The sequence below is a fragment of the Ruditapes philippinarum genome, unplaced genomic scaffold (assembly GCF_026571515.1).
Source record: "Ruditapes philippinarum isolate M1 unplaced genomic scaffold, ASM2657151v2 ctg134_1_1_1_1, whole genome shotgun sequence".
Classification (NCBI taxonomy): domain Eukaryota; kingdom Metazoa; phylum Mollusca; class Bivalvia; order Venerida; family Veneridae; genus Ruditapes; species Ruditapes philippinarum.
This window is the reverse complement of record NW_026852258.1, coordinates 595760-616972: the sequence shown is the minus strand read 5'-3', so window position 1 is coordinate 616972 and position 21213 is coordinate 595760. Positions and strand designations below refer to the sequence as shown.

At 33.0% G+C, this 21213-nt stretch overlaps 2 protein-coding genes across 3 annotated transcripts in view; both read right to left on the bottom strand.

Annotated features, from left to right (window-relative positions):
• LOC132754701 (recQ-like DNA helicase BLM) overlaps window positions 1–21213 on the bottom strand; it is a 39343-nt gene that overhangs the window by 17649 nt on the left and 481 nt on the right. Inside the window, exons 2-9 of one of the 2 annotated variants that reach the window (XM_060745382.1) lie at window positions 19038–19091; window positions 13339–13396; window positions 9022–9268; window positions 8714–8793; window positions 8118–8331; window positions 3609–3744; window positions 2365–2560; window positions 1039–1928 (exon numbers count right to left, since the gene is read on the bottom strand). In XM_060745382.1, coding sequence (XP_060601365.1) covers window positions 1039–1928; window positions 2365–2560; window positions 3609–3744; window positions 8118–8331; window positions 8714–8793; window positions 9022–9268; window positions 13339–13364 — 1789 coding nt within the window. In that variant the 5' untranslated portion in view covers window positions 13365–13396; window positions 19038–19091. The remainder of the gene's footprint in view (window positions 1–1038; window positions 1929–2364; window positions 2561–3608; window positions 3745–8117; window positions 8332–8713; window positions 8794–9021; window positions 9269–13338; window positions 13397–19037; window positions 19092–21213) is intronic. The other variant, XM_060745372.1, reaches the window with a different exon arrangement.
• On the bottom strand, window positions 17113–18729 carry LOC132754501 (zinc finger protein 728-like). The gene has a single exon (XM_060745141.1). The coding sequence runs from the start codon at window positions 18727–18729 to the stop codon at window positions 17113–17115; it is 1617 nt and encodes a 538-aa protein (XP_060601124.1).

Genomic DNA, 21213 nt, shown 5'->3' with positions numbered 1-21213 from the left:
ATACACAAGTACATTATCAGACTGATACCGGAGCAGGCTTAAGACTAAAAGCTTTTCCAATGTTGACAAACAATATTTAATGACTAAATACAGTGCATTCCGGATACAACGAGATTGTCGGGACTTCGGATGATTCCTCGTTATAACCGGGTCTCGTTATAACCGGGACAGAACCAATTGAGAAATCCGACAACGTCGAGCATCATTTATTTCTACTTTCGCTTTCATCCTTTTTGAAGAGTATATAATGGGAGGTAACTCTTTGCAATCAGACGTTTTGTTTTATTTAGATATACATGCATATAAATATATCTAGCTATCATAGAATTTAAACAAAACATGAAAACACAACCTACGTCTAACCGCGTGTATTTTTTCATTAATATGAACAATTTAAAATTCGTTTTCAAAAGTCACGCAGAACATTTCTCACGAACACCGAATAACACCGCAAGAAATACGATGACTCAATGAAATTATTTTGTTATGACATTTCGTCACCTTAAGGACAATTTAGCACGGAACACCGACAAAACAAGGCTGACACATTTGATCGCTAATTGCTCGACCCATTATCTCGTCCCGCGTCAATAATTTCTTCCTTAATTGACCATTGTTATTGGTCATCATTGTTTTTCTCAAAGTGACAAACTGTTGCAGACGAAGTGCGAATGAAGTGACCTCAAAATGCACACGTGTCGGCGAAATTATGTACGTTGTAACCGATATCGCGCTAAAACCGATCTCGTTTTAAACGATAAAAAATGAAAGGAAAATAGAAGGAAAAAGGCCGGGACACAGTAGAATGTACGTTGTAAGCGGTATCTCGTTAAAACCGATCTTTATAAGTGGAGTAGACTGTATTCATTACCCAATCAGCATGACCTCTATACAATAATCAGGTACCATTATCAAACTTAGATATTGGCTTCCAGCTGGGAAATGGACATACATCTCTTACATCCAAACATCTTTTATGAATGACAATGAAAGAGAATTATGTATAATAAATCATGAAAATAAAACAAAACAACCCACCGATGGAATGTCTAGAATTCTTTAACACTGAAATCTGCGGTAAACTTTCTTGTGATGACACAATCTGGTTAAAGTCTTCATCATCATCGTCAAAGTCATCAATTAATTCATCCTTTGAAAAATCCTCAACTGAATAGCTAACATTATCTCCATTTACACCATTATTTCTAGACTGGTTCGCTGACTGTTTAGCGGGAACAGACTGGTTAGAAATCTTGTACCCAAAATCAAAGTCCTCCGCCATGTTAAGATTCATCTCTTCATCAATACTATCAAACAAGTCCGGTTCACAACCACCTGAATTAGCAACTGATGTTGATTGTCTAACAGAGTTTTGGTGCGATATGATTGGTCTGTTAGGAGAAATAAATGATGCGTCAGAAGAAATGTTCATAACATTATTTGATTTATTGAAATTTATTTTTGGAGTATTTTCAGGGTAGTTTTGTACACTATTTTTCTGACTTAAACATAATGGGGTTGATTTCGGTCTAGGAAATGACACAGGGGTGGAGGTAGTACTTGAAGTGCTAGAAACATCGAGTGATCCATTCATTGAATGTTTATTAAATCGGGACATGAAATTTACATGTGTTTGAGTCAAGAGAGCATCTTCCTCAAAGAAACTGTCACCACATGGAATTGGCGATCCCAATTTACCGCCATTGTTTGATAAACGTGAGGTAGCTGATGGTTTTTGTACAGTACTGGTGATAGGTTGCTGACGAACTTTGTTCAAACTCACAGGAGTCACAGTCTTCTGTCTATATTGTACTGTATTGTCCGCTGTCCTGACAGAATCATGTTGAACTAAAGGTTTTTTATCTCCAAACTGAAGAGTCTGTTTCTGAAATAGATCTGCAGTGCCAGCCTGCTGTTTTAAACCTGATCTGAAGAACAGATGAAGAAATTATGTCGACTTTTTCTTTAATCTGAAACCTGGCCATTTAGTTCAATTACCTGGTTATACAATATACTTTATTATCAAACAACATATAAAATCATCTAAATATACATGTAGAATCCTCTTCCATTTTCTCTATTCTAATATTAATCAAGTTCAAATTATGAAGTTTCTGTTAAACTAATTTACAGTTTTCAAGATAATTCAAATATTTGGTAATACTGACTTTTTCTTTAAGACGAATTAGAAAACTTAAGATTAAGAACAATAAGTCTTTAGTCCATACTTAAAATCTTGACCACTGGGGCCTAACTTGATCTAAACATTGTTAAACTATTTCTTTAAAGAGAACTAGGATAACTTAATGTTAGATTAGGATTTCTGTGATCTGAGAAGTTTAACAAAATGAAATTCATGCCTACCTTTTTAAAAGAAGGTCTTGTACATGACGGAAGTTACTTTTAAAACATGACATCATATCTGCAACAGTCATGTGACCAACAAGCTCACAAATTTCATCTGTGACTTTCAGAAGCTTGATCTGTAACTCAATGAGATCATTGTCAGTTGAACATTTCACCGATTGTGTATCTGGGCAAGATCCATTGTTTTCACCTACTTTAAAAAAAAAGATGAATAATTATAAATAGTAGTATTAAACTTGTTTTCCTTATGCAAATCAAAATGTCTACAGACAAATACAAAAAACAAGAGCTGTCTGTTAGACAGTATGTTCTACTGTTCTTAGTACTTATAAGAACACAAGACTTTGGATAATGTAGAAATTAAGAGGCAGATTTCATTTAAAAAAAACAACAACAAAAAAAAACAAAAAAAAACATGATATAGTGAAAAGTCTTTGATAGTGACCCTGGTATTTTTTACTGCTTTATTTTTTTATGTTCACAAAGGGCCATAATTTTGCCAAACTCCATTTCAATGTTATGGGTCTTCAAAAGTGACAATTATGATCCAAAAGGCATGAATTTAGGTTTAGGTGAATTAGAATATGTACATTAGTTTTGGAGATTGATATTGCATTCAAAATTTAAGTAATGAAGATTGATATTGCATTCAAAATTTTTACTAGGAATTTTCTAAGATCACAAAGGACTATTTATCTGTCAAAAGTCAAATCAGAGTCATATGCCATGGACAGTGACCATCAATTATAATCTCAGACATGTGTGAAGTTACAATATGGTCTTCATATAAGCTTGCTATATACCAGGTTTAATAACAATATCTTATTCCTATATTGCATATACATAAGTCCCTGATATTCCTTTAGATTGGTATTCATGTTTACAAATGACAGGTGCATAATTACAATAATTGAGGTTAAAAAAAAAACCTTAATTAGTTTCTTTACTTCAACTGGTGTATATGATAATAATTATTTTCAACAATTTGTTTCTCATTGGATTCTAAATTGATGTACATGTAGCTTATAATGAAGCAGTGTCTTTCTAGGCTTTGAAAAACAGGGGGGATTTTTATCGAAAAGTGAGAATTTATTACATTTGTTGATTTCTTTCCTTCTTTCTCTGTAAAATTTTCCCCCTGCCTTTGAAAAAATAGGGGGGAATTCTCAAAGATATGAGTGAATCTCCCCCTCCCCGTCATAAAATAAACACTGATTAAGAATATAATAAAGCAACTAAACCTGCTGTCTGATTTCCTGTACTTTTATCTTCATCATCCGAGAATTCTAACGTCCGTCTTTTCTTAAGTTTCGGTGCAATAATTTCATCATCATCATCACTCTCTTCAATCACATCATCTGTCTTTACAATGGGGGACTAAAATATAATGGTAAAACAAATTTCAAAATGGTTTGCTTGGTAAGGAATATAAAAACAACCTGATAAATGTTTACTGTCATTTTGTAAATCTAGTATATTATCTGGCACCAGGCTACTACCTATCTTGTCTTCCTACATTCTGTACCAGTTCTAACATTTTAAATATGCAAGTAACTGATTTCTGGTTCACATGTATCATATAATGTTGTAAACTAAATTAATAATGTGAAAAATGGTGGCAGGTTCCTTTCTGAAGGGGAACATTGAATGACTATGACTATCAAAGGGAAACAAATTTTTTTGTGATTTTACTATAAAAGTTTGATTGCAATTTAGTAGGAAACAAGGGAGGAATTGCACACATGATACTAGTTAGCATAAACGCTCCTGGCCCTGATCCTTGTCAATAACCAATTCATGTAACTTTTCAACATCATGGGCTTTGTATTGGTTAACAAGTATGTAAATTATACAGAACGGGAAAATAAAATTATATTTTAATTGACTTAAGCATTACAAAATCATCATCGTTAAACAATGAAAAGAAAAACATACATATACTTGGTATGACATGGAAGAAAATACATTTAATGAATGGAATAAATAAAATTATTTTCAGCATTTAAATAATTTGGGTTATTTTTTATTGAAATCGTCTGCTAGCAAGGGGTATTTGTTAAACGTGTTTAACACATTAGGTAGTACGATATTGTTCTACTTGACTGATCGCTAAAATTCCCGCCACTTTCTCACGGCTATATAAGACTCGGGAACCTCGTGCATTCCTCTCACTTGCTTTCAACAGCCGTATTCGCTATATGCTTAAACGTTTATGTGAAACTCAGCAAAATGCCACGAGGTCGCAAAAGAACAGAATCCACAAGTCGGCCAGGAGTTCGGACACGTCAGTCCTCGAACCAGGTTCTTACCAGCAATAGCCGTGGTAACAAGAGGGGTGCTGACGTTCTGGAGGATTGTGTGGATCCACGGGTGAATCAATCAGACGCTGATATTTGGGTCCTGGGAGATTCTATTCCTTACTGGGCAGGTATTCGAGCACAAGAATACAGGAAACCGAATCTTCGCATTCCAGGCAGAACTATTGAATGGTTAGCGGTTAGGGGCCTGAAGTGGACTTCCTTGCGTCACGAGATTGAAGCGAAGGTTCTCCTTTCTTCTCCTCCTTCAATTATCATAATACATTTAGGGGGAAACGATTTAATTAATCTTTCAAATTTACAAATTAAGGACGTCATGAGAAGCGAATTACTCTACTTAAGAGAGGCTTTCCCAACCACAATTATCATATGGGTTGACATTTTACCACGACGGGTCTGGGGATCCGACCCAAGTGCCTATAAGATTTTAGAAAATAAAAGGTCAAGGATAAATAGAATAGGCCGCCAGCTTGTTAGTAGTTTGGGCAAGTTTGACTTGGTTAAGCCTGATATCGATTCGAAAACTGCCTTTTTTCGCCAAGATGGAATACATTTAAATGAAGTGGGGTTAGAATTTTATTTGGACTACTTACGGGATGCAATTTTAAAAAATTTGTAAAAGGTCTTAAGAATTTTTGGGGGAATAAATTAAGAAATTTATTGTGGCGGTAAAATTCTGTCGACCGGAAGACGAGCCGACGTGGCTAATTCAGTCTTGTATTAAATTAGCTTTTGTGAAGTGGGACCCGGCTGTGTCTCCTATCTCTGGGCTGGGGTAACCGCTTGGGGGTGGGGTATGCCGTCGGGTCTCGAACTTTACGATATTTTAAATAGGTACTGCGGAGAGATATCATAGGTTCACCAGTCGTTGTGTTGACTGGACAGTAATAGGTTTCGCCCTAGTACTTGGTGATTCCTATATAGCTTTGCTCTTGCTCGCTTTGCTTTGCCTTGCCTCGCTGTGATTACACTGCCTTGCTTTCCCTTTACGGGCCCCGGGTCACCGTTTTCGTCTACTTCCTGGGTCAACCGGTCGTGGGCGTGAATGGTGATGCGGTGTTCGTTGGACCGACGTTACGGCAGTTGTATATTTATGATTCTCTCACTACGCAGTTCCTATATATATGGGGTCAAAAACTTATGTTAGCTAGCAAGGTTAAGTTAAAGTAGTTCGTCTCCATTTAAAAGGGTCAGTTAGAGGGTCATTTGGTTTCTAGTTGCATTGGTTTCTAGTTGCATTGGTTTTTTAATTTGTGTGTTTTTGGTTACATGTTACACGTTTACTCCTCTTTCGGTCGGCGGAATTTATATTTAGAGCGGCCAATAATATCCCATTCAAACTTTGTCGTGTCATAACAGCTTGTCTGTAGTACTACATAAATGAAAGTAAAACGTATAAAAATAAACACGTATGTTGACTGTATGATTTGTTTCTCTTTATTTCGAGTAATAAAATAAATAAAATTATTTTCAGCATTTAAATAATTTGGGTTATTTTTTATTGAAATCGTCTGCTAGCAAGGGGTATTTGTTAAACGTGTTTAACACATTAGGTAGTACGATATTGTTCTACTTGACTGATCGCTAAAATTCCCGCCACTTTCTCACGGCTATATAAGACTCGGGAACCTCGTGCATTCCTCTCACTTGCTTTCAACAGCCGTATTCGCTATATGCTTAAACGTTTCCCACCCGCCACACCCCTCTTTTACATTGATATGTATTTTTTACTTTTATAAATATTGTCATTCGGAACTCATTGAAATCAAAAGCTCATATTGGTACATGAATTTTCACTATAGTAAATAAAATATACAGTGTGCTGTAAATATCACTTGTACAGTGTTTATCATGATACCTTACTTTGTTAATTACAATATTGCTGGCGTAGTATTTTATATATTCCAGGTTCTGTCTTCTGTAAACTTTCATTGTATAAACTACCTGTAAGAGCGATGGGACAAAGCCGGATAAATGTTTGACGTCAGCAGACTGCGGCCGTAGCTGTGACTTGTGTGATACATAGACAGTAGATTAGAAGGGAACATTTTGAAATGTTTTATTATTTTATCATATTGTATCAGTGTAGAGATGGAACTTTTGCATTGTGAAATTGGAAGCTCACAATATGTATTGTGTTAGTTTAACGGCGAAAGACAATGTTTCTGTGAACACTGTTGAAACATCTTAGGACATTTATTATGTATAAAGACTCTAATTATATCTTTTATATGTACATCGTATATTAGTACATTGCTTTGTCAAATGCTCTTACTTTTAAAACACATTCGTTGAATAGGATTCAAATTGTGTATTTACCATATTACATTCATTTTTTTTTTTATTTTCTACTTTCTGTCGCTCATTTAATTCAAGCGGTAAAATTCTGTCGACCGGAAGACGAGCCGACGTGGCTAATTCAGTCTTGTATTAAATTAGCTTTTGTGAAGTGGGACCCGGCTGTGTCTCCTATCTCTGGGCTGGGGTAACCGCTTGGGGGTGGGGTATGCCGTCGGTCTCGAACTTTACGATATTTTAAATAGGTACTGCGGAGAGATATCATAGGTTCACCAGTCGTTGTGTTGACTGGACAGTAATAGGTTTCGCCCTAGTACTTGGTGATTCCTATATAGCTTTGCTCTTGCTCGCTTTGCTTTGCCTTGCCTCGCTGTGATTACACTGCCTTGCTTTCCCTTTACGGGCCCCGGGTCACCGTTTTCGTCTACTTCCTGGGTCAACCGGTCGTGGGCGTGAATGGTGATGCGGTGTTCGTTGGACCGACGTTACGGCAGTTGTATATTTATGATTCTCTCACTACGCAGTTCCTATATATATGGGGTCAAAAACTTATGTTAGCTAGCAAGGTTAAGTTAAAGTAGTTCGTCTCCATTTAAAAGGGTCAGTTAGAGGGTCATTTGGTTTCTAGTTGCATTGGTTTCTAGTTGCATTGGTTTTTTAATTTGTGTGTTTTTGGTTACATGTTACACGTTTACTCCTCTTTCGGTCGGCGGAATTTATATTTAGAGCGGCCAATAATATCCCATTCAAACTTTGTCGTGTCATAACAGCTTGTCTGTAGTACTACATAAATGAAAGTAAAACGTATAAAAATAAACACGTATGTTGACTGTATGATTTGTTTTTCTTTATTTCGAGTAATAAAATAATATATTATAAATCCATTGGTACAGGTACAACTTAAAAGAGATCCAACTTTAGGCTAACCTTGTTTAGGCTAACAGATAGACAGTTCAATTAAATGTACTTCATGTAAAGAGAGCATAAATCTTTTTAGAAAATGTCTAAATCCTATAATCCAGCTCTTTCAGGATTTTTATTATTCAATGGCCAAGTGTAGCTCTAAAACAATATGGGCCATATTCTGATATACATGTATAATAAAGACTAAATGGAAACCAATAACTATCAAACCTTTTTTCTACTTGACAGACTTTTCTTAAAAGCCGGTGAATCTGGTGCAGCAGCATCAAAATCATCAAAGTCATCATCACATTCATCATTAAATGATGAGAATAAATCAGACACATTATTCATGTTCCAATTATTCTCCATTTCATCAGATTTCCTCTTGATTCCTTTCACCTCGGACCTTTGTAAAGGCTGAACATTGGTCTTCTCAGGAGACCTAAATCAAAGTAGAATTAAGCTATTTATTGTGAGATACTTCTTCAAAACAAAACTGGATTTCAAATAAAGTAAAAGTATCAAGCATCTTATAAAATGTAGAGTTTTTTTTTTTGTAATTTAATGAAGGGCAAAGTTCCTACATTACATAGCATTAGTTACAGTATATAAAATATTGTTCATCTCTGTGGGGTATTGTAGTGTAGCTACTGGTTAGTATATAAAATATCATTTACCTGTGTGGGGCTATATCAGCTACTGGCTAGTATATAAAATATCATTTACCTGTGTGGGGCTGTATCAGCTACTGGCTAGTATATAAAATATTATTTACCTGTGTGGGGCTATATAAACTACTGGCTAGTATATAAAATATTATTTACCTGTGTGGGGCTATTGCAGCTACTGGTTTAGGTTTGGCTTGAGTTGTAAAACATGTTATAGACTGCTGCACAGTATTGGCCTGTAAAAGAAATTTCAGTATTAAACAAGGTTCATCGTCATTGAGACAAATAAATTACATTTGTACTCCTAATAAAATTAAACTGCCCTTAGTTTCAATATGACTGTGCATTACTTTCTGTATAAATAAATAATTACTAGTATTGCATGTACTAGTAATACCCACTGTTTGTTTATCTTTAAAAAATATCTAAAAAAATATTTAAAAAGAAAAGAAAGGTATACCTACCTTTTTGGGCTTGACTGTTTCAATTTTACTATGTAAAACTTTGTTTGTCTGTATGGTAGGTTTGGAACAGGATAAAAACATGATATCATCATCAGCACTGTTGTTACAATCCTGTCTATTCAAGTTATTTACAGGCTTTAGTTTTTCCAACCCTGTATTTACATAATTACTAGTTGCAAGCACATTGCTGGGTGGCGAAGGTTTATTCAAACTGAGACTTCCTGCTGGCTTTTTAAACTTAAACCTCCTAAAATAGTGAATGAAATTACTTAAAGTGAACCACACAGAAATAAAATTCATGTCACTTTTATAACAATATATCTTAAGTGTAGAGTGATAATAAGCTTACATTGTATTTAAGCTACACTTTTTGCAAAGTCCAAATTAAAAACAAGAGTTAGGAAGAAATGTTTTCTTTGATATTCAATAAGTATTTCCAGTTTTAAAATGAATATCTGTAATGATTTTTGAGAAAATTATGAAAATACAGGCTGTCAACCAGGTCTTATCCAAAATAAAGGAGGAATATAGGAATATTTTTGCAGGAAATATAGGAGTTTTTGGACCATTTTGAGGCAAAAAATAGGAGTTTTCAACTTAAATTGTTTAACTTACCAATGCTTATATAAATGTAAATTATTCTTACTTTTACACATGCTGTTTCTACAATGAAACGTCTACCGTATAAAGTGAAGGACACCATTAGCAGGCTGTCCAGCACTTTCCAACATAAAATTAGGGCGAATTTTAGGGTAATATTTCAGAAATTTTAGGGCTAAAATTAGGAATGTTAGGGTACGTAATAGAAATTTTACGGCTAAAATTTGTAATTTTATAACTAAATAAACTCAGGTCTCAAAGGACCATGATGAGGGCTAATCTTTGCATATTTGACACAAAAGTAACTCACAAATAATGTTCTAGTTTAGTTAGAGCAAAGGTGCTACCAGTGTGGACTCACTGGTCAACTGCCTCCCCTGCGGAAATGGTCTTAGTCAAATCATGTTCAAACCATATTTTTTAAACTGGCTGAACATGTCAAAAAGAACATGTTTTACCTATGTTTTGGGAATGTTATAAACCACAAGTGTCTAAAAGGAAATTCTTATACAGTGAAATTCTTGCACAATGCAGCTTTTGAAATATGGACAAATGAAATTTTTTGTACAAGTAGAAAGGAAAAAGGCATTTGCCTTAAGTACAGTCATTTGAATAAATGGGAAGCATCTATAATCAACACAAAGAATTGCACATCAAAAAAGGTTCATCACACAGACCATTCAATTGCAGTTTATCTAGATCACATAATTGCAAAATGTGTGTACATTGTAATTGGAAATGAGCATTATATTACTGAACTGCCAAATTATTTTTGAGTGTGATTAATTATATGAGTTCTGCATTTTCCTAAATTGCACCATATGAATGAAAGAACAAGAATTGAATGAAATTGAAAATTTTGTGGCAAAATAAACAATTTCTCCTACAAAAGACATCGAAAAGGATAAATAAGTATGAGGGAAAGAATTAATTTTTCAAAGTGTACGTTAACCATTAGTACTTTACAATGTTGTTTTGATATTATGCAGATTTAAATAAAGTAAACAAATTGTACATTTGGCAACGATTTATTCATGTTTTTTAATTAAGATTGTGTTACAACAGCTTCATAATGATCATTTTTAAATATGATATGATATAAATGGACCACTTCAGAAATTTGGATAAAATGAACAAAACATAAAATCAAGATATCTGGAGTTGGCAAAAGAGTGTCAAAATATTCCAGAATAAGTGGACTCTTATGGTTATGATTTGAGTTTCAGGACCCCATGATATGGTAGTATTTTTGCTGCTCAACATTACATGTTAACTGATTTCAAGATGTCATCAATTTTGAGTTTGGCAAAATCTATGGCCAAAGTCATGATATGGTCAACTTAGTATGTCCGTGATTACTTTGACAGGGTTACAAGTTAATAGAGTATGTTTATAACGAAAAGATAAAAAAAAATGAGAATTTCAGTGAAAAAATAGGGCATCTTTAGAATTCCCTTTGAATTTTTTCACCTTTTTTAGGAATTTAGCCATACTTGAAAAAAATTTAGGGATTTTTTTTAGGAGTTTAGGGACGACAGCGACCAGCCTGCATTAAGCTTTGAACCACAGCACTCAGCATCCGGCGAAAGTTACAGCAATGCCAGTGACATCATCTGAAATGGTCCACCTTGAAATAAAGTTGACATACGATGCACTGCTTTTCATGGTGACGCATGCAGATGGCTATGGGACACAGCAACCTTGACATAGTAAAGTGTGATTCTGATGCAGGCATACACAATTCTCTTACCTGTAAAATAACAAAAGGCCAAAGCAGTACAAAATTTAAATCTCTTTGAATTCCTCGGCAATATATTTTTTAAAAAATATAGGAAAAATATTCAAAATATAGGAGAATATAGGAAAAATAGGAGGCTTTTTAAATTATAGGATTCCAACCCAAAATATAGGAGTTTTATAGGAATATAGGAATTGGTTGACAGCCTGAAAATATAATAAACAAGAGCCCGATAATTGAGAAAGATTCAATGTTATCTGTCCTCTAGAAATGCATTCCAATTTATAAGTGAACAATTATTCCAAATTGAAAGTGAATATCTTTGATTTTTTTTTGAGAAATCAACCTTAACAAAAAGGTATATCAGGGCCAAAAATTTCAAGTCTAAAAAGAGGTATAACTTTGCAAAATGTAATTTAAGGATTATCTGATACTGCATCACATGATGATGCCAAACAAGTAAACCAAATTTTAAGTGAACAGCTTTGGTAGTTTCTGAGCAAATTGACAATAACCTATCAGCTATTAAAGGTCACAGTGACCTTGGCCTTTGACCTCAAAATGTGTGAAAGGTTGAACTGATCGATGTGTATACACATATAAAGTTTCAATGTTATGGCTTTACTACTATTGAAGTTAATGACCATAAATGAAACTTAACCAAACCTGGCTATGACACCAACAAGTGGGTCATGACAATACCTTTAACAAGAGCTGTCTTCGACTATTCTTAGTGCTTGATAGTAAAAGAGCCTTGATAAATGTAAAGAGTTAACAAAAGGGCAAAATTCTTCTTTAAATCCATGTTATAGTTATAGGCCTTGGAGAGAGTCCTGAGGTAGTATGCAAAACTAAATGTAATTCTAAGTTAAAAAGGAGCATTATTCTGTAAAAATGCTTCATAGAGTTACCTCCTCCTGTCTACAGCTTAGGGTCATGGTGGTTAACAAGTATGCAAAGTTTCAAAGCCATATGTCAATGGACTTTAAAAATATTTGAGGTATTACAAAAACTTTAACATAAATTCTAAGTCGAAAAAGGGGCATAATTCTGTCAAAATGCTTGATAGAGTTCCCTTCCTCTGTCTACAGGTTGGGGTCATGGAGGTGAACAAGTTTCCGAAGTTTCAAAACCATATGTCAATGGACTTTGAAAATATTTGAGGTATTACAAAAACTTTAACATAAATTCTAAGTTGAAAAAGGGGCATAATTCTGTCAAAATGCTTAATACAGTTACCTCCTCCTATCCACAGGTAAGGGGCATGGTGGTGAACAAGTGTGCAAAGTTTCAAAGCCATATGTTAATGGACTTTGAAAATGTTTGAGTTATTACAAAAACTTTAATATAAATTCTTAGTCGAAAAAGGGGCATAATTCCGTCAAAATGCTTAATACAGTTCCCTTCTCCTGTCTACAGATTGGGGTCATGATTGTGAACAAGTGTGCAAAGTTTCAAAGCCATATGTCGATGGACTTTAAAAATATTTGAGGTATTATAAAACTTTAACATATGTGGTTACGCCAACGCTCGGGTGACTACAATAGCTCTTCTTATTCTTATCGAATAGTCGAGCTAAAAAGTGGAGCTAAAAATTTGTACCTTTTAGAATGTTCCTTTGGTTTAAGATATCATAGATAACATTGTACAAACTAAGAAATAATTCATTTGAATGGAACAGAATTATATGTTAATCAACAACTTAAATCTGCAAGTTAGAATATACTTGAAAGAATGATAAAGTTATCTATTATCTGTTTATTTCAATATTTTATTCATGCAAAGCATTTTATAAGTATGTTTTCTCAAGAAATAGTAAGTAATAAATTTGAAGGCTCAGCAGTATATGTGCATTAGATCTCACAAATGAATTGCTAAATTTCATTTTAAGCAATTATAATTAAATATTTCATTGTTGTACAAATTACAAATGTAAAAGAACTTAAATGCATAGAATACTGAAAACACTATTTTCCTACCCTTTTGTAGTAATGCTGTTACTCATTTTCTTTCTTTACTAATACTTTAAATTCTTCTCTGAAAAAAAAAATAATAAAAGATGATGGGTTTTTCTTTTTTTGGACAGATTTTTAAGATCTTTTCTTTAAAAAATAAGTTATCTCTATATATAATTATTATATAGCCAGTTTAAAATCAGAAAAGTTTAAAGTGTCCAGATAGCTCAATCAGGGTTGTCATTAAGAGGCGGCAGAAGGCCAAAATGCCTGTCTCAAATGCATTATGGGCCGCCTCAAAATTAAGAAAACACTCTTTGTTATGCATGATAAAGACAGAAATGACCGCCTCAAGTTCAAAACAAACCTTCTGCAAAAAATGTTAATGACAACCCTGTCAATAGGTAGAGCGTTAGACTGTGAATCGGTCAATCCAGGTTCAATTCCCAGATGGTGCAGTTAACTTTCCTTGTGATTGATCATGATGTCCTTTCTATTGTCATTGGCATTGTACCTCTGCTCTGGCAAGTACAAAAGTAATCAGTTCCTTGCTAAAGTAAAGGCAACTAGTACTGGTAAACTGTTTGACATCATGCCCTGGAAGGATGAGGTGGCTGAACTGTGCTCTGGTAAATTCAATGTGGCTTACTGCCATGATCGGGAGTGATAACTACCAACACCACCAAAGTACAGATGGGCTGACTGTTACTTTTGGTCAACTGACATATTACAATCAAGATTGTCATATGCGACTTTCCAAGGAACATAAGTCAAACAAGATCACCACTATGCGGAGCATTATATGCCCGAAAGTGTTTTTTTTTTTTAGTAAGGATGAAGCATTTGTAAAACATGGGAAGTAAATAAAGTGTTACCTCCTTCAAATAGCAAACCCCCTATGAAGTTTGAATATTGTGGGCCAAATGGACTTAAGTTGTGCTCCGGAAACTGTTTTCAGTTTTTAAGGTAATAGTGACCTTGACCTTTGACCTTGTGACCAAGAAATCTATAGAGGTGTTCAACCTTATATGGACAATCATCCTATGAAGTTTAAACACTGTGCCAAATAGAACTAAGTTATAGGTTCCGGAAACTGTTTTAGGTTTTAACTTTTAAAGTAATAGTGACCTTGACCTTTGATCATGTGACCCCAAATTAATAGGGGTTTCTACCAAATATGGACAATCATCCTATGAACGGATGGACGGACGCCAGGGATATAACATAATATGCCCTAAATTCTTTCAGGCATATAAAAAGGTCACACATGACTGGGTGTCTCTTAATACAGTTGCAAAGAAAATTGAAATTTTAAAACCATCTATATACCATTATGTACTTTGAAAAAAAAAATATATAAACAGAAATCACACTTTCTGTGCATACATGCAAAATCCCAAATAAATAATTAACTCTACTTGCACTGCTGGCAGACAATATTTTTGCTTTGACTGAAAACCATTTTCTGCTATTTATTAACTCATTTGTAGCTCAAAGTTCAGAAGCCAATATCTTAGTTTCCAAGTCAAATTTTGGTAAACAAACTTTATTTCACTCTTAATGAAGCATATAAATGGAACATAATTTTATATCAATATGTTTTTTAAGAAAATGGGGCTTTAAACAAATTAAAACCAAAAGAAATGCCCATTAGCGAGTCTAGGAAAGTCTATAACAGACTTCTTTTAGAAGCTTATGGCCTCTCTTATCTTATGTTACACAAAGTAAACGCTTATAAATACCTCAGCTTTAAACATTGTAGTTACATGTATTAACTGTGTTTTGTTATATATTGGTAGGCAAAGATAAAAAATTCCATTCATCCGCTAGTAATTACAAGTAGAATTTAAGAGAACCCAATGCAGCACGAGCAGAAAATGTTGCCTGTACATTTGATTTAGAAGCTTCTTGTCCTGCAGGACAAGTGACTCTGAAAATATTTTTTGATGCCTGCCGGTAGTTCATAATTACAAATATCAATGTATATGAAATTCCCGGGTAAGACATTTTTTAACCCAATGGCACGATTTACTAGCTTTAATAGATGTCCAAAAAGCATTATGCTACATGCTGCTGCATATCTAAGCTGCAGGTACTGTAGATTTCTACAGTCATGAGGATGTAAAGTTTGTTTTTCCTAAATGAGTCAATACCATCTAAATACTTTACCCACAGGAAAGAGCAATTTCGACACAACTAGTATGATTTATTTATATTTTATTGAGCACCAAAAGGTGATGCTTCCTACAAAATATTTATCTAAGCTCTTGGCATTGTATTTCTGAGAATACTTGAACAGATTATTTTTTTTACGTCCATGTTTAGCTCTGGTAAGCTACGTATACATCAAGCTTATGTCTATTTTTTGTAACTTAAGTAGAGGTTCACCAAAGGATCATCCCAAATCCACTACAAGAGGACAACAGATGGCAAATGGCTGACACATTGCCATCACAAAAGCTAAAAAAATCAACACATTAAAATATTATAATACTTTAATTTTTGTCCATTTTGTCAACATCATTGATTTGAAATCTTTATTTATATAATTATATAAATATATATAAATATTTTACATGTAGATCTATATACTTCACAATCCAAAGCATCACATGATTTGCTTATTACTTACAAAAGATCCTTAAATATTTTTTTTTCCAAAATGAGACAAATAAGCTTCATTTTGTCATACAAGACTAATTATTAGCAACAAAAATAATAGTATGGGATACTGGTATATTATTATAAGTATTTGTACATAAAAATTTATAAGCTTTGTCAAAATGTTATTGACCACTTCACACCAGTACTAGTGCCTTGACAATTGGTCCAGTAATATTCACATAAACCATTTCCTTGGCTAAAGGTTTTTTTTGTGGCCCTATTGATGACAGATATTGAGTCAAGTTCCCAATGCCAAAAAAGTATATTCCCCCCCCCCCCCCCCCAATTTCACGGAGAACATTCGCGATCCAGGTAAAAAATAAATAAAATAAGTAAAATTATTGTTGTTTAGTTACATTTAACTGCACTGTGCCATAGAAATTTGTAATCTCATAGCAGGCCTTTTCTTGCTATTTTTGGGAAAAAGTACCTTGCCCAGTTTGGGAAATTTTGAGTCTTTAAATTGCTTTGGGGAAAATAACTGATACCTTTTGTAAGCTCCTTCGTGCTTCTTTGGCATAGTACATGTATTTTAAATTGTGCACAGTGGTTTATTCCAACCAATGCAAGTATCATTAAAAGCATACAAGATACATTAAGATTTGACAATCTAATGTGTGGAAACGTCAGTTTGATACCATATTGAAATGAACTAGCAATTTTTTTAGTTTTGATATCGAGAAATTTAAGTTCAATTGAGAATTCTTTTTTTAAGGTTGGGAAAAAATAAGCATATTTGCCATTGGAAATGGGTCTAGTAATTTGACCTGTGGTGACACTAAGAAAAGGCATGACTAGTAATATATGCTTTTGAATGAAATATACAAGGAAGTTTAATTAACCAAATACTTGATTTCTTTCTTTGTCTTAATGAATGTATACCATATGTTGTCAGTTTTTCCCAATTTGTCTAAGACATTGTAAATATTCCCAATTTCGGGGGTCGGGTCGTATTCCAAAAGTACTGAGAAAAAAGATAAACACTGACTAGAAACCTGACCTGACATGACAGCAAGAATCTTCAGTTCATGTTTTTATTTGGATAACTGAAGAAATGTTTTTTTGGTTATTTACATTAATTAGCTATGTGTGAAATACACCAGTGAAAAGTTTTCATGTGTAGAACAAAACTTGTCACTGTCTATTTTTGGAGTATGTATGATCTTGTAAACAGAATGTACTGTCATATATAACAAATCCATCTTCATGACTCTTCATGTGATTGTCAAAATCGACTTTTAATGTAAATGTTGTAGAACACAAGTGACATATGAAAGGTTTTGTTGCAGTATGAACTCTCCTGTGAGTCCTTAGTGACACAGGGCAGTTGAATATTTCCTCACACATACCACACTTGAATGTTGTATCACCATTATGAAGTTCCATATGAATCTTAAAAAAATCAGAATGATGAAATGTTTCTTCACATATCTCGCATTTGAAAGTTTCTTCTTTAGTATGAAGTTTCATGTGTTTCTGATATATATCAGACCGATGAAATGTTTCTTCACATATCTCGCATTTGAATGTTTCTTCTTTAGTATGAAGTTTCATGTGTTTCCGATAAACATCAGACCGATGAAATGTTTCTTCACATATCTCGCATTTGAATGTTTCTTCTTTAGTATGAAGTTTCACGTGTTTCCGATATATATCAGACCGATGAAATGTTTCTTCACATATCTCACACTTGAATGTTTCTTCAGTCTGAATTTTCATGTGTTTCCGATAAACATCAGACCTATAAAATGTTTTTTCAGGTATCTCGCATTTGAATGTCTCTTTTTCAGTATGAAGTTTCAGGTGTTTCTGATATACATCAGACCGATGGAATATTTCTTTGCATATCTCGCACTTGAATGTTTCTTCAGTCTGAATTTTCATGTGTTTCCGATTAACATCAGAATCAGACCGATAAAATGTTTCTTTAGGTATCTTACATTTGAATGCTTCTTCTTCAGTATGAAGTTTCACATGTTTCTGATAAATATCAGACCGATGGAATGTTTCTTCGCATATCTCACATTTGAATGTTTCTTCTTTAGTATGAAGTTTTACATGTAACTTATAAGGTTCAGAATGATAGAATGTTTCTTTACATATCCTACATTCATAAATTTGTACATGTTTCTGAAAAAATTCAGAATGACTGAATGTTTCCTCACACAACTCACATTTCAATGTTTTCTCTTCACTATGAAACTGCAAGTGATTCTGATAAACATCAGAATGACTGAACAATTCTCCACATATATCACACATGAATGGTTTTTTAGTATGCAGTTTCATGTGTTTCTTAACAAAATAAGCAAAATGGAATGTTTTCTTACATATTCCACATTTATATGGTTTCTCTCTTCCATGCATTTGCAAGTGTAAGTTCAAATTATACTTTCCACGGAATGACCTCTGGCATAAAGTACATTTAAATGGTTTTTCTCCAGTATGAATTCTCATGTGTCTCATTAGGGAACTTGCTAGGGTAAATGTTTTAGAACATATCCCACACTTGAATGGCTTTTCTTTAGTTTGAATTCTACCATCTTTATATTCAACTGCACAATCATGTCTTTCTCCAGTATGAAACTTTTGATGATGTTTTCTAAAATAATAACTTTGACTATAGCTTTTATTGCATATCTCACATTTGTATGGTTTAGTATGAACTCCTGAATGTAAGGTAAGGTTATACCTGTCACGGAATGTTTTTCCGCATATCAAACACTTGTGCTCTTTTTTTATGGTATGCATTTTCATGTGTGACCGAAGAAAAACTAAACTATTGAAAACATTCCTGCATATCTTACACTTGTATGATTTTTCTGCAGTATGAATTTTTACATGATTAGAAAGATAACTTCTTTGACTGAATGCCTTCTGACATATTTCACACTTGTATTTTTTTTCTCTGATTTCTCTAGTATGAATTTTTTCATGTCTAGAAAGACATTTCCTCTCTCTGAATGATCTGTCACATTTTTTACAATTGTATGGTCTTTCTCCAGTATGTATTGTCATATGATTCTTTAGAGAATTTAAATAAATAAAAGTTTTCTCACATATCTCACACTTGTGTGGTCTTTCCCCAGTTATTTGGAATTCCATACCGCTGACTATAAGAAGGAAAACAAAATTGTCAATATCTTAAAAAATAGTTTCAAGAAATTCTTATTTAATCAACTTTATCATGGTCCATGTGTATTACATATACTAGATACGCTCTTTATATTCATACATTTATTTTTATTATTATGTTTTCTAATAATGGGTGTCTGTCTTAGATTTTAGTTTTTGACTGTGTTAATTTCGTAAGTTTTTTACATTTTAAATTGCAGATTAAAATGATGCACTTACATTTTAAATTGCAGATTAAAATGATGCACGGAGGACAGTATTATGTTTAATGATAGATAAAATGAATTGTATGAATGTTCAGTATGTGTGTTAAGATATATGTTAAAATTGTGATAACCATTTAATCACTTCTTTTACATGTTATATTTGCTTCGATTGATATGTGTTCTTTTGTGTGTGTTTGGGGTTTTTTTCTTTTCTTTTTTTTTAAATTTAGAAGGCCGGATTGTAAATAAGGCATTAGCATTTTTGATTATTTACATACCACATTAATTATTTATTCTCCTGAATTTTTATCTTCACAAATTTATCTTCTATACTAAATGAAATATCATATCATCAGTATACTCTCCTGCTTTGTTTTTTTATGTTAGTGTTTCAATTTTCTTTTTTCAATAAACACTGAACTGTTCATTATTCTAATTACTGTATTAAATATTAAATTATATCACAAAATGTATTGTTTATTCTCTTGCTGTGTTCCTGAATTAATTCTTATCTCATACTTTTGAGCTTATAATATTTCTTATAAGCTATATATATCATAATTATGTGGTAATGATTTTCTACACAGTCTTTCAATACTTTCATCATATTTGAGAATGAATTCTTTGTACAAACGTTTAACATCCTGATTCAAAGTCTGTCATCAAATTAATATGAACTGAAAGCATAATGCCTATGAATACAAAGCGCATGTGTATTTTTAAAGTTCACTTTTCTGTCATTAAAAAAAATCATTTATTCTTGTAATTATTCAATCATTGCTTGTTGATTACATCTGATTACAAATTTTCAGATGTCAAAGATTACGACCAAACACTTTACTGCAATTCTGCACCATGGGCAGCAATTTCTACCAAAATAAAAAAACATGAAATACAATCACACAAGTTCTATTTATTCCTGAATCAAGAAAGATTGCTCAATATTTTGAATGGTTAAAGAAAGTCATATCTATTGTGCTATATTTCCAGGTATTGGTGTGAAAATATGTTTTATATAACTGTTTAAAAAAAAAATGCAAGAGCAAAATCAGAAAATGTTAACCATGTTGGGAAACATGCTAACACTTCTTCGAGTGATATACCTTGTTTATATTATATATAGTAGGGATTTAACGATGATCGAGTATAATCGAAAATTGATCGTTTATAGGACCGATTAGCGATGATCGAATATAAAGTTCAATAATCGATCATCGGTTATTTATCTTCTTGCTGTTACTTAAGTGCCTAACTGTATTATAACAAATCTTTAAATTAAAGCCAGCTTTGGTTTACCCAATAATTTTCATTAAAATGAATGAGAAAGCATACTGGTGACCATGAGGGTAATAGTTGACAGTGAGGCATTCTAGTTTACAGACATACTATGCTCAAATTTGAAATTAGAAAGTTGCTACACAGTCTATTTGTAAATATGAAATAAACATGTTTTGACTTCAAACAAAGAAGATATGTATAAAATTATTCTACACACTAAACTAAAGATGGTTACAATATAAGTATATAGTGACATTAAAAAAACCTGGCATTTTTATTAATGACCAACTTCTCTTGTTCCCATACATAGCTTATTCATTCCTTTATTGGAATTGAGACATAATAATTTCATAGATATAATGAATTTATTTGATTAAAATATTTTACTCAAAGATGAACATAAGCATGAGTAACTAGTTTATTTCAGTTGATTAAGTGGTAGTTACACAAAATATAGAATATTAATGGAATTCTTATAAATATTAAAGCATGGTATGTGCATTGTACATATTTACTTTGTTATCATAAATGTTTCGATTATATAATCGATGATTGATCGAAAAAGGTTGTTCGATTATTTTCGATGATCGATTATGATTTTTGTCCGATTAAGAAA